The sequence below is a fragment of the Benincasa hispida genome, chromosome 12 (assembly GCF_027475165.1).
Source record: "Benincasa hispida cultivar pf3 chromosome 12, pf3_genome.v1.1, whole genome shotgun sequence".
Lineage (NCBI taxonomy): Eukaryota > Viridiplantae > Streptophyta > Magnoliopsida > Cucurbitales > Cucurbitaceae > Benincasa > Benincasa hispida.
This window is the reverse complement of record NC_143489.1, coordinates 17,794,796-17,809,072: the sequence shown is the minus strand read 5'-3', so window position 1 is coordinate 17,809,072 and position 14,277 is coordinate 17,794,796. Positions and strand designations below refer to the sequence as shown.

The following is a 14,277-nucleotide window of genomic DNA, read 5'->3' as shown; positions in this document are numbered from 1 at the left end:
GATGTACCCACAAACCTCTAGTGAATCCCGAAGGAAACACAACCTCTGGTGAAGTCACGAAGAAGATCTCCACCTCTAGTGAATCTCGAAGGAAACACGAACCTCTAGTGAATTTCTAAAGGAAACACAAACCTCTAGTGAAATCTTGAAGGAGTTCACTGAAGGAAATTGAATTCGCGATTTCCATGAACAGCAGAAGAACGATACTTCCAAATCACAATCATGAATGAACAAATACATTTACAGTCGACTTCAAACAAACGGTTATACAAATCATATAGAAATTACATGATGAAAAATAAAAATGCACAAAGAGCAAACTATACGAACAATCAAAGAAGCATCTCCACGCTCTGTTGTGCACGATCGCTCGAACAATAGCGACCACGAACGCTCGATCTAGACGACCGCAACACTGCAACGAACACAACATAAACACTTCGTGCTCATCCTCAACGATCGCCTCGATCACAAACTCCTCAGCAACACGAACGGCCTCCATAGCACCACGAACGGCCTCTAGAAAACCTCGACGGTGTCGAGTTGAGTATGACACCAACAACAAGGCTACCTTGGTATTCTCAGTGTGAGAATCTAGAGGGTGAGCTCTGTTCAAACTTGGTATGAGGAAGATGAAGGAGGAAACACAGATCGCGTACACGACTAGGCAAGTGGGAGATGGCGGAGACCTATCGTATAGGTTGATGCCCAATCATTTAGATAAAGCTAAGCGATCGTATAGCAAAAGCTATGCGATCGTTTAGCTCGGTCTGTCGCCTACAAACACTACATGATCGTTTACTTAGGGCAGGCAATCATTTAGTAAATACTGCACAATCGTTTGGCTCGCCATTGCACGATCGTTTAGTTCGCCCAGCCGTCGTTTAGTAAATCCGTAACTTTTAAACTCACAGTTACCATGAATTCAATAACCACCCATTCACTTGGCTATTAAAGAAAAAGAATTAATTATCCAATAATTAATATTATTATAAATATAAATGATAACCAACTTATCATACTATATTTATAACCTATAGTTTTAATATTTTATCTCATGAAACATATAAACCATAGTTCTTTTTCTATTCCATGGTATTTAATGTAAATCTCATTTACATCAATCCTCCACTAGATGTATCTCATACATCAAACCGATTATATCATATATAATAAAAATACCTCTTGTCAATTTGAACATTTCAAATCAACACCAAGAACTGATCATCAACTGAATCCATTGAGCTACCAAGGGGACCTCATAGACCTGTAGCTCGAAACTCCAATGATACGTGAATAACTGACTAAACTCTTTAGTCAAGGGATCCACTATCTGTTAACTGCCAGACACTTCACTAAAGACTGACAGCTGAACTCTCCTTACCATAGATATATTATGTGTCCATCTTAACCAATGAACAGTGCAACAACCTTCACAAATCGCTTGTAAGTACAGCTAGGTCAATAACCGTTATGCCCTTGTAGTTACATCTGTCTCTTTAAGTACCACTGATCCCTCTAATGAACATAAGTCATAGTCCTACTATGACTGAGTTTTCTCTTCCAAAAAGAAGTTGTGGCCACTATGTTCAAGCCCCGGAATCAACCCTTAAGGGAGCAATCTCTTTACTTATCCCTACTTTGAGAAATGAGTGAATTCCATCTTGTGGATTGAGTTCCCAGCTCCCAGATCAGACAAGTTCCCAAAAAGGTAGGCATGTTGAGTTGACAATTTGACCACTCTCACCCATACTAATCAAAGGACCGCCCTCAAATGCAAGAGTTCCCAAAACACTCAGGATTGAGGTCGTGTCACCTATGGTCGTTTAGGTGAGATGCAAGTCTTTAGTATCAACGGCGTTATATACAGAGTCTAGTCATCTCGTGGTCCAGGTCTTATACAAACTCTTTATATAGGACACCCCCGCTCGCACGTCTCCACATAAATGGTCAGGATCTACCATCTGTAGTGGTTTACAACACTTGCAAACCTCTATAAAGCGAATCGTATCCGTAGTGTCACCAGAATCAGGTATTCCACCTTAATCCTTATACTACATACCTATTTAGGTTATCACTTAAGGCATGATCCACTTATATATCACATATACATGCTTAAGTTCACATAAGATAACCAATGAGCTTTGTCTATTGGATATGAGTAAATACTAGAATTAAATAACACTTATTTTATTCATTAAACAATGTGTATCTTCACAAAACAACAAGACTCCGGGAGAATAAGGATATCAATCCCAACATTCACTACTTCTGGTGAATAAAAAAAAAAACACAAACCTCTGGTGAATTGCGAAGGAAATAAAAACCTTTGGTAAAATCCTGAAGGAGATCACCACCTTTGATGGGTATCTAACTACTGATAGGGGTAACTAACACTATCATAAACATAACGCTCATCATAAAACATAGTCCCACAAATATGAAAATACATATCATCATGCTTAATGTTTATCTAGTAAATCATATAAACAAAATAATAATTCATGCTTGCACTCATAACATGCTTCAAACATAATCAAGTTCAACTTATTTATCTTTATGCATCTCGATGCAAATAGTCTAAGAATCCTTAGAATTATTCTTAAATTTATTACCAGATATAAAGGTGGTTTTAGTAATAAGACTACTTACCTCAAAATCACGTCTAAGTGACAAGCAAATTAATGTTTCTCTTAACTTAGATGAATCTTGAATCAAGCCTAAACGTAATCTAAATTTATAATTAATAATAAGAACTTAATTCCAATAACCAAATTATCCAAATAATTTCAAATAATCTTAGCCGAAGTGTGATTTAATTCGAATTCACCTCCAATCCCTCAATTTAAGCCCAAATAATTAGCAAACTAGACTTCTTTTCATCTTGGATGAAATTTTTTCATCAAGTCCCCAAAGTATAAATTGAAAATAGCTCATATAATTAAAGTTTAAACCAAACATAAAATTCACTATCAATGTCTCCAATACATTACCCAAATATAGCTCTGTCAAAAAATCACCAAAAGCTCTCCAAATTCGCATGTTCATAACCCAAACACAACAATTCCAGAGTTAGAACACACGTGACAGTTTTAATAACAATCCAAAAGGTCTTAGCAAAGATTTTACTCAAATTTTCCAGTCAACCAAAGGAAATCCACACAAGAATAAACAAGGTTTAAAACTCATCGATATTCACCGATTCGAGCTCCAACATCTACAAGACAACACCTCAGTTTCTTCCAAAAACTTCAATCCATCCTTCAAATGTCAAGAGTGAGAAGAATTAAACCAAAAATTTGTTGGGTATTCAAGATGCACCATAAAATCCACCAAGATTAACCAAATCCTTACCCAACAGAAACTCCGACGAAAACCCACAAAGACGGCGATAGCAACAACCCACGACTGACAGCGCCCTGAAGGGTGTTGCCACAATCGACAACCAGCTGCAGAACGGGCGAGCGGCAACGATTTGAACCCACTGCCGTGAGGATGGGCCTGAGACGGAACCGACCAGTGGTGCGCATGACCTGGTTGTCAGCGACTGAGACGGCGGCCGGATTGGAGAGACGCGACTGGTCGGCAGCGTCTGTGACGATTGCGCGAGCGGGCGTGATTGGGACCAAGAGAACCAAGCGGTGGCTGGGCTAAGGAGACGGAGGTAGCTGAGCGGTGTGCTGGGAAAAGAAGATGGTGGCGTCGTCCGGAAAAGAGCAAGAGGCGGTTTTCCTTATTTTCTCTCTTTTTTTTACACACACATGTCATAATTAACCTTAAAATAATGTATATAATATTCCAAAACATCTTTCCTTTTTATCTTTTGATTCAAATTAATATTAAAAGAAAATTCTGAATCTCCCATGTTTAGTTTAATTTCTCAGATTAAATTAAAATTTGAAATAAATCTAAATTTTTATAAATTAAATTTAAATTCTAAAATTAAATTCAAAATAATCCTCAAATATTTCAAGATAATTAAATTTTAATTATTAAAAAAATTAGGTATGTTACAAAATAATTAAAATTTTCTATTTATGGAAATATTTTTTTTCTTTTTTTTCTATTTTTTTAAAATCCAAAAAAAAACTACTAAAAAATATAAAGTTAATAATTAATAAAAAGAAAAGAAAAAGCGGAAAACCCCCTGAATTTCCTAAAAAAAAAAGAGAGAAAAAAAGGGAAAAAAAACTTAAGGTCGAAATTGGGTGAAAACCAAGTAAGGGAAGACGAAGCTTGCCTATTTAATGGAGATACCAATTTCCATTAACGCATTCAGGCAAATTCATCATCGTCTTCGCTTAATCCCCAAGGCAATTTCCCCTTCCACCAACCCTCTCGCCCTCTCCATCAATACAAACTCCAAGGAGAGGAAGAGAGGTTATTCATTCTCATCTCAACAATCCCTTCTCCTCTAAAATCAACGAAGAATCATCCTCTCCGTCGATTTCTGTTCCTTTCTTTCAAACCCAGAATATTCCCTTCAAGATCTCATATACCCATTTCCAATTTCTCAATCTGAGTTCCTATTTATCCATTTTTTCCAATACCCATTTCTGTATATATTCGATCTCGATCGATCCGATTGGCCCCTGTTCCTCTAAACATGGCTTTTCTACGAGCTTTCTCTCTCTTTTGCCTATTTTCTGTAGCTTTCGCTCATGAAGCTTTTGATTCTCATATCCTTCCAAGACCACTTATTATTGAGCTTCCTGAGGATGTTGAGAATCAGGTGAAGGAACTGGATGGAGAAGTCAGATTGAGGTGTGATAGTTGGAGATTTAATGTGGAGGCTAACAATTTGAATCCGTGGAAAAAGATTCCGGAAAATTGTTCTGAATATGTGAAACAGTATGTAACGGGTCGAGCCTATCAACTTGAACTCGAAATTGCATCGAATGAGGCAGAGGTTTTTGCCAAGAGTGTGAAATTGGTTGGCGATGGAAAGGATGTATGGATTTTTGATATCGATGAGACCTTGCTTTCTAATCTTCCTTACTACACAGAACATGGTTATGGGTAAGATTCTAGTGGTTCTGTTCAAAACTCTGTATACTGTTTTTAAAATCTTTTAGATTTATTATGAATTTTGAAGAATGGGTTCTTGACTTGTTTGGGTATTATGAATTTTGTTTTGGATTATGACTAACTGAACTTCTGTGTTCTTGTGTTTGGTATATAATATTGGGGTAGATGAAAAAATGTTCAATTTTAAATTAAGTATGGGACTTTTCAGGGTTGTGTTTGTTTAGTTCTGAAATTAAAATAGTTTTAATTTATCGCATATTTAGTTCAGCTCAACATAGTTATTGTTTTATCGTTAGGGCAATTTATCTAAATGATGACATTACATGTTTATTGGACATATATGATGTTTGATAGCTGAACGAAAAATAAAAAAAAAAAAAAAAAAAAAAAAAAAAAAAAAAAGTGATACGTTCAACATACTTGTGTTTGAAGCAACATATCAAATCCTTTTTATAGACTGTATCATTCTATTTTGTCTTAACAATCCACTTATTTTACTTTTATTTTTATATTTGCTTGTTATATTATGAGAAATAAAAAAATATTTGTTCAATAGCTATAACTGTATAAAAGTAAAACCACAATTCAAAAATTAGGAATGTTGTTGAATCTTCTTTCCTAGTTTGGGATTACAAATCATGTCCTTTCTTAGCTTCTCTGCCAAACAAACGGTCAGGGGTGATGATTTTCATTAATAGCTTGACTAATTGGTTATATTTATCTGCATAGTTTATATAACTCGTATGCAAAGTTGATTTGTTTTGACAATTCACAGCTCGGAGAGTTTCAAACCTGATGAGTTTGATAACTGGGTCGAGAAGGCTATGGCACCTCCCCTTCAGCCCAGTTTAGAACTCTATAAAGAGCTTTTGGATCTAGGATTCAAGCTGGTTTTGCTTACTGGAAGGAGTGAAAAGCAGAGGGAATCTACAACACGGAATTTGATAAATGCAGGGTTTTATGACTGGGATAGGCTCGTATTGAGGTTTGTACTGTCCTATGTATTAGTTAGCTTGATGATCTATTGATTCTATGCAATTTGTTTTACACTTCCTCATATTTGGTGTATATCCGGTACTTAATATAGAAATGAAATTTATACTGAAAAATAGACCCTGTTGTTGTTGATATTAAATGTTCACGGGCCTAATGATATCAAATATGGTAAAGGTTTCCCTAGTCATCTTTCCCCAGTTATTATAGTTGGGGATGTGAGTAAAGAGCATAACTACTTGGCTTTCCTCCCTCCTTAGTAAGGTTCTATGTGGCGCTCTGGGTTTCGGTTTCGAAGCTTTTTTGTAATTATTCTCTAGGTAACATCTTACTTAGTTGGAAACCCTTGCATTAGGAGGTTGCTTTTGTGGGCTTGTTTTTTTGTATACTCTTATATTCTTTCATTTTTTTCTTGTGAAAGTTGTTGATTCTATTTTTTTTTTTTTTTAAGAAAAAAAAAAAACCCTACTTGGCTTTCCTCCTTTGGATGTTGTTCTGTTTCCTCACTTTCAATATCCCAAAACTTACCTAAGTTGATCTCTTTACATAATATTGAAAGTGTAGCCAGAGACTGATCTTGTTTAAACACATAAACCATGGACATCCCACCCCCACCAAAGAAGGGAAAAGAAAAGAAAGAATGCTATAATTCCAACATTTCCCAGAGTCCAAAATGTCTTAAAACTTTTCCTCTATATCAGAAACCTCTTGGAAGTTCTTTCAATATTCTATTGTCTCTCCACAAATCAGCTTTTGAGCTTTCTAAGGACTCAAAGGGAGGGAAAAAAATACATGCCTGGAGTGAAAAACGCAATGCACTTATAATATGTTTGAGAATGACATTTTTTTCACGAACTTGACTTTAGCGCACTTAGTAAATGCATGTATTGTCGATCATAAAGTCAGAGGTTTGTAGCCCATCTTCACATCTTGAATTAAGAAGGAAAAAAGGAGAGATGAGAGAATATGTATGACATATTTTCCTCGATCTTCCATCTTTCTGAATAATATAATAATCCGTGGTGAGTTTCTTATGCTGTATGGTGCGGATTGTGCTTTGATGCCATATTGACTGATAAGGCTAGTACTCGTCTCGCTCACCACATCGCCTATGGGCTACCAAGTATCTATCATCCCATCTTCATTACATTCTTCACTTTTTATTCATTCTTAAGACCTCTAGTTTAGATATTAGCTTCTTTGTTATCTTATCTCAATATACATATACAAAGAAGCTACTTACTCTATTTCTTAATTTGGAAATATGGGAGACAATAAACCAATGAGTTTCTATTATTTCCAAAAGTAATTTGATCTTTGAGGTTTTATATTATGCATTCTATTGGCAGGTACTAGACCAAGAACTCTTCTAAAAAGTGTGTGTGTGTATGTGCACCAACATCCTTGAAACCCTTCATTTTCAATGTTAAAGCATTGTTTCTTATATTTTTGTCTGATTAATTCTTTAGTTGCCTTATCTTTCATTTTGGTTCATAATCATCAACTAGCCCAAATGTTTCTGATACTATACGCAGGAGAGATGATGATCGAGGGAAGTCCGCAATACTTTACAAATCTGAGAAGCGGAGCGAGATGGAGAATGAAGGATTACGAATCATCGGAAACTCTGGTGACCAATGGAGTGATTTATTGGGTACTTCAGCTTCGGTTCGTTCGTTCAAACTTCCAAATCCCATGTATTATATTTCCTGAATATAGGGAGGGGATGGATCACATCATCAATGTTATGCTCATAATTAAACCATGGTTCAAGATCTCCTAAAGAATTGTACATACGTTGAAGATGTCCAATTTGTTGGATCTTGAATTAAACACAGAGTCAAGAGAGATCCATAAAAGCTTTCATTTATATATTAGTGTTGATGATAGGTGAAACTCCTTTAGTAAATTCTATTATCCACATTTAATGGATTCAAAGGATTGATAAATGAAAATACTTTTAGCATTCTTGTTTATTTGAGGCATTCTGGTGAAACACTGATTTTATTTTATTTTATTTTAAGTCATTTGCAATTTCGAACATAACTACAGAAATCTTAAGAGCTGATGATAATGATAATTATATGATTTTTTTTCCCTTCTTTAAAGATGAATTTGTGGTTTAAAATTGGAAAAGAGCTATCTTTAACATATCTCCTAAATAAGAATGAATGAAAAATAGGTTCTTCCTTCATTTAGGTAAAAACATTTTTTTTCTTTTTCTTTCATGTAAAATCATTTTGCAAGCATTTAAAAAATCATTTCAAACAAGTCTGAGAAAGTAATCAAGGCCAAAGTGAAAGATCAATTATTTTTTTTCTATTTTTGTAAGAAAATATCACTCAAGTTTTAATCTCTTTTTAGACAAGTTTGATAGGAGATACTAATGAGTTAGTTGCAAAAGAGTGAGATTAGGTCAATGGTAGTTGATATAACCTTCCTCCATGGAGGTTAGAGATTCGGTCTTCCACGCATTAAATTGTGCTAAAAAATATGTTAAAGAAAAACGAGTATCAAGCATAATATTTCTCTTGAACTTCTAAATTTAAATTTAAGAGATGTATTTACCTAATCAGTTTTGTGAATTGAAACAAGTGTTGATCAGTGGATTTTTATTATTAAAAAGAATATTGTTAAAAAGCCATTGCAACAAACCGTCGTCATAGCTTTTGTGATCGAGTTGACACCATTGCTAGTTGTCATCGTAAATTAATATATAAATGATACTAAACTTGGTGTCGATTTAGATTTATCATCATTTAAAACCGCCATTTTTAGATCATCGTCATTGTACCTTATGATGACACATCTTGAAAACTGAAAATTTTGAAATCATCATTACATATTTTAGTGATGATTCAGGATTGGCGTTGACAATCAAATTTGTTGTAGCCTAAAAAAAAAGAAAGAAATTTGAAGTTTAAGGAATTATTTAACACCAAAATCATATACTAAACCCATATTTAATCCATAATCAAATATAATTTAATGATCAAATATAGGTTTCATTATTTTCATTGCAGAAATCAGTTATTTAAAATTAATAAAAGATGAGCTCAACTGACATTTGTATGTATTAGAGATCCAGAGGTTTGTGGTTCAATTTTTCCGCACTGATTTGTACGAAAAGGAAGAAGAAGAAGAAATAAGGTAATTGAAAAGGGTGGGATTAGAATCATTAATGAGTTTTTGTTAATAGCAAATAGATTTTTCCAACATTATCTTTTATGTAACAACACATAAATTTAAGTGGTGCATGCAAATCCAAGGAAGGAAGTAAAGGGATATTCCTCCACTTGAAATCTCTCCATTATTGAAAAAGAGACCACATTAGAAACAGCATCTTTTCTTTATGAGTATCAGCTTTATAAGTAGTTCCAAGTTTAGTGCTTATGTGGGGATAAAGTTTAGTGTTTACATCATGTGTATTCTTTTAACATAAGCAATCTCAATCTCTCAATCATATTCTACCCCTTTCCCCTCTTCATTTCTTTCCTTCTCTATCATCTATCAAGGAAAACAATATAGCTCCTTTTTTTCCCTTTGATCAATTATGATTCTTTTTCTAATATGTCAAGCATGCTTCAAAAGAGTTTCGATGAGATGATACTTTTTTACGAAGTAAGAGTACATCCATCATTCACTTTGAGAAAAAAATAGTTCGGGTCAATAAAAGATGGTTATTATAGTGTTAAGTTACAATTTAACAAGTTTGATCTTTTTTTACCAATTTTTTAGGTTCTGTTTGATGACGATTTTGTTTTGTATTTTTTGTTTATGAAATTTATGGTTATTTTCTCCTAACATTTCTTCAAGAAAAACTCAAATTCTTGGTCTTTAAAGAGATAAACAATTTTTTTGAAAATTATTATTTTCTAGTTTTCAAATTTTGGTTTGGTTTTTTCTAATCATTTGGTGGAAGGAGATAACAAAATACATGAGTTTATAGGTAAAAGTAGTGTGCATAAGTTTATTTTTTTAAAACAAAAAACCAAATGTAACTAAAAAGTAGTTTTCAAAAACTTGCTTTTATTTTTAGGATTTGATTAAGAATTCAAACATTCTTTTAAAAAATGTACGAACCATAATATAAAATTTAGGAGTAAACAAACATAAATTCCAAAACCAAAACTAAAAACAAAATTCTTACCAAACAAACATAATTTTTTATTTAGTAATGAGACGAGTTTCTCAAGATCATACTCAAGAACAAAACTCTCGAAAGTCTCGAACAAACTAAAATGACATCATCTGTCATTTCAACTACTATATATTAATTTCAATTTTATAATATCAAAACATAAATTACAAATTTGATCCCTATAATTTGGAGAAATTTAATACTTAAATCCTTATAATTTGGAGAAATTTAATATTTAAATCCTTATAATTTATAATTAGAATGTAGTTCTTATAGTTTGATAAAATTTTTATAAATTGTTCTCATAGAGATTATTATTATAGGGACTAAATTCTAAGTTTTAAAATCATAAGGACTAAATTCTAACTTTTTTCCAAATCATAGAGACTAAATTTACAATTTGATCCAAAAAAAAAAACTTAACTGTTCCTCGACATGTCACATGATTTAATTGAAAATGAAGGGCTAAAATGTACAAGAAATATATAAATTATAACTCTCATAAAGTAGGGGTTGTTACAAATTGAGTATAATTTGACTTATATAATGCACAACTATATAGATAAGGACATTAATGCACATTTTTATTTACATAATGCTTTTAGAAGTATATATATCATATCTTCTTGTTCCTCCTTCAAACGTCAAACATTCAAAACTTTAACCGACAAACACAAAACATGTTTCCAAAAGATTTAAATAAATTTGGTCTTTACTTATCCAATCACTCATGAGCTCAAGTTTCTTTTATGTTAGATAATATGTTTGCTGATCTATTGTTTTTTAAAAGGTTGTTTTTCTTCTAACCTATATTTTAAAATATATCTAACATCACATTTTATAATTGTATGGTTTTTTAAAATTAATCTTATAAATAACTACGAGATCTTTGTTTCTACTTTTCAGGTGTATTTTTAAAATAAAATCAAATTTTGAAAATTAAAAAAATAATAATAATAATTCAAATATTTATTTTAAAAAATGAAAATTATGATAAAGGAATTATGAGAAAACAAATAGAAAAGGAAAAGGAAAATGAAATAATTATTAAATGGAGCTTAAATATTTTGTGTATGAAAAATGTTTTCTTAAAATAAAAACATAATTTCAAGTGATGACTAATGCATATAACCTCAAAATTCACAAGTAATGTTAGAAAATGGCCAAACATAGGTTCTTGGAATGAGTTTAAGAATATTTTTCAAAACAATAGCCAATTAAAAGCACTTTTAATGCTGTTTAAGGTTGAAAGTAATTTTCATATGGTAAAAATTTGTCATTGAAAAAATTCATCATTTGCCAACATGAGCGTAACTCTATGAAACACAGACGTAGATATGGTTATACGATACGGATATGATCAGATACGGCAATTCGTTGAGTTTTAAAAAACTATGATACGGATACGTCTAAGGATACATCATTTTTTTATATATTTTTTAATATATATATTTCTAAGAAATGAGGATACGTTGAAGATGCATTTTTTTAAAAAATATATATATAGGATATAAATAAGTTTGGTATACAAGTTAATAATAATAACACAAAATAAAATACAAACACTAAAATACAATACAAAAAAAAGTAACATCTAAGATGTTGAAGTACAATAGTTAATAAAATGCAATAGAAAAGTGACTCATATTGCAAAGAAGAAAAAGAAAATTAGAGAGAGAAATATGAAAATAAACAAAGAACTTATTCTTAAAGATATCCAAATGGTTTATATTTTGGTGGACTTTGTGGAGACTCAAATGTGAAGATGGAGATTAGATGATTCTAGTCTAGGGTTTGGTCTGTTATTTATTGATTTTTCTTTTAGTTTTGGACTCGAGTATTGAGCTTTTTAAATAGGTTGTCTGATTTTAGATTGAAAAAGATTAGATGAGTTACTTGTCTTTTTTCTTTAAAAAAAACGCATAGAAATAGATACGTCAAATTGCGTGTCAGATACGTATCTGGAAAGTATCTGAAAGTATAGATATGTCAAATCGCGTGTTAAATACGTATCTGAAAATATCTAGAAGTATCGATATCTGATACGTGTCTGACACTGATTTTTTGCCTCACATGAAGTATATGTGCATTATAGACGTAGCTTATAGTACTTGTACTATCTATCTCAAGGTCAAAGGTTCGATTTCTCCACTCTACACTTTAATTATAATACCTTTAAAAAAATCACCATTCTTTTAAAATTTGATGTTTGGTGTTGAAATTGATTTTAAAAGAATCTAAAATAATTTAGAATCGGTTTTTCAACCATGGGAAGAAATGTCTTTTTAGTGGCAAATCACCTAACAAAATTTGCCTTTTTTTTTTTTGTTAAATTGTTTCACTTCTATATAGATTATTTTTTCTAAATAAAAAAGTGTAATATTTAGTAATTTTGACTCGTTTGATAATCGTTTTATTTTTTATTTTTGGTTTTTGAAAATTAAATCTATTTTCTTATCATATCTTACTACGATTTGCATATTTCTTAACTATAATAATCCAATTCATAGCCAAATTCCAAAAATAAAAACAATTTTTTGAAAACTACTTTTTTTTAGTTCTCAAAATTTGGTTTGGTTTTTTAAACCGTTGGTGAAAAAGTAGATAACAAAAGAAGAAATTTGGAGGCAAGAGTAGTGTCTATATGCTTAATTTTCAAAAACAAAATGGTTACCAAACGGGGCTCAAATGGTTACCAAAACGTGGCTTTAATAATTCTAAAATCACTTTTGAAACCTAATTCAAAATCAATTTTTAAAAGTTTGGAACCAAACACACTCTAACCATTTTTTTATGAGCACTTTTGAGGAAATGAAAAAGAAAAAGAAAAAGCTTCTATCTCTAAAAAGGACAACAAAAACTCTGTCTATCTTCACAATGATATGATATTGTCTACCTTAAACAAATACCTTATGGCTTTATTTTCACTTTTCAAAACCACTCTAAAAGACCTTATCCTACGGAAGATAATTATATTCACTTATATATTCGTGGAACTTTATTTGCACCCCTAACATATTCAACATCAAAATCTTTCTTTGGTTACCCACCATTCTACCTTATTATAGGCAATATACACTTCTCTCTCCCTTTTACAATTTAACATTTATTGTTGGAAGCAATAAGCAATTCAATCTTGTAGTAAAACTATGATTAGAAGATAAGATAAGAACTCTTAGAATCTACTCCTATGTGAGCTTTTGACCAAAACTTAAAATAGAGGGTTAAAAAGAACAAACAAAATTGAGAAGAGAATATTATACTTGATTGCTTGTTTGAATAATGTGCCTAAAATTTTACAAACACATTTGTATTAAAATATTTTTTTTTCTTACCAATATCAATTAAGAATTGAGATAGACCTATACATTCTTAATTATTAAGGATACACATTTCTTTTCGCCGATTCATTCATATAACTTTAAAGTTAAATCTGTTTAGCCTAAAACAATTCAATTTTAAGTAATCGATTAATGTTTTTTAAGAAGTATGCAACTAAAGACACAACAAGGAGAAAAATATTTCTATTTTTTTTTAATGGCAAAATATTTGTATTATTGGCCATGTGAGAGTAGAAAAATACAAGCGGCTAATGAGAGACAACTCTATAGCAAATATATTGAAAGGACCGGCTTATAGAGACTCAATACAAAAGTGATGTCATACCACTAGGATTGGAGATTACATATCGGTAGATGTTCCTCTTACAAACTTAATCTTTATTGAGTGAAAAATCATCACATTGGGATAAACCAACATCGTATTGAAAAGAGAGGAATTATCTATATTATTAGAAGTTTAAAATTACATGATTAATCTTTTTTAAATATATTTAAATCATCATACCTACCTTATAGTAACAATACACTTTCCTTTTCTTCCATAATCTTAATTGGTAGAAGCTCCAAGATCAAAGGTGCTTCAATTCTATTTGTTTTGGTGTTTAAGATGAAAGGATGCAAGATATATATAATATTATGATTAATTAGGTGTCAAATCTAGATTTAAAATTCCAAACCTCAAGTTATGGATGACATTACTCCTAACTCCTTTGTTTATTTTATTAATAAATTGTGCATTACTTGTGATTAACTGTTCACATTTGAGAGAGTTTT

General features: G+C 31.7%; 1 protein-coding gene and 1 long non-coding RNA gene across 2 annotated transcripts; one reads left to right on the top strand and one right to left on the bottom strand.

The window, feature by feature from the left end:
- Positions 1–2,938: 2,938 nt before the first annotated feature.
- Positions 2,939–3,951, bottom strand: LOC150031826 (uncharacterized). The gene is made up of 2 exons (XR_016525439.1): positions 3,355–3,951; positions 2,939–3,261 (listed from the first exon to the last, which is right to left on the bottom strand). It is a non-coding gene; the product is annotated as an uncharacterized LOC150031826 (long non-coding RNA).
- A 189-nt stretch (positions 3,952–4,140) lies between these two features.
- LOC120069438 (acid phosphatase 1-like) lies at positions 4,141–7,997 on the top strand. Its single transcript, XM_039021192.2, has 3 exons — positions 4,141–5,019; positions 5,804–6,013; positions 7,557–7,997. Exons 1-3 carry the CDS (start codon positions 4,607–4,609, stop codon positions 7,732–7,734), a joined length of 801 nt encoding a protein of 266 aa, XP_038877120.1. The 5' UTR covers positions 4,141–4,606; the 3' UTR covers positions 7,735–7,997.
- Positions 7,998–14,277: the final 6,280 nt, after the last annotated feature.

What these genes read in the sequence shown, in the direction of transcription:
- LOC120069438 (XM_039021192.2), top strand. Translation starts at nt 4,607, where the DNA reads ATGGCTTTTCTACGAGCTTTCTCTCTCTTTTGCCTATTTTCTGTAGCT. An exon ending in TACACAGAACATGGTTATGG is followed by an intron (nt 5,020 to 5,803) that starts GTAAGATTCTAG and finishes GACAATTCACAG; the next exon opens with CTCGGAGAGTTTCAAACCTG. An exon ending in TGGGATAGGCTCGTATTGAG is followed by an intron (nt 6,014 to 7,556) that starts GTTTGTACTGTC and finishes TACTATACGCAG; the next exon opens with GAGAGATGATGATCGAGGGA.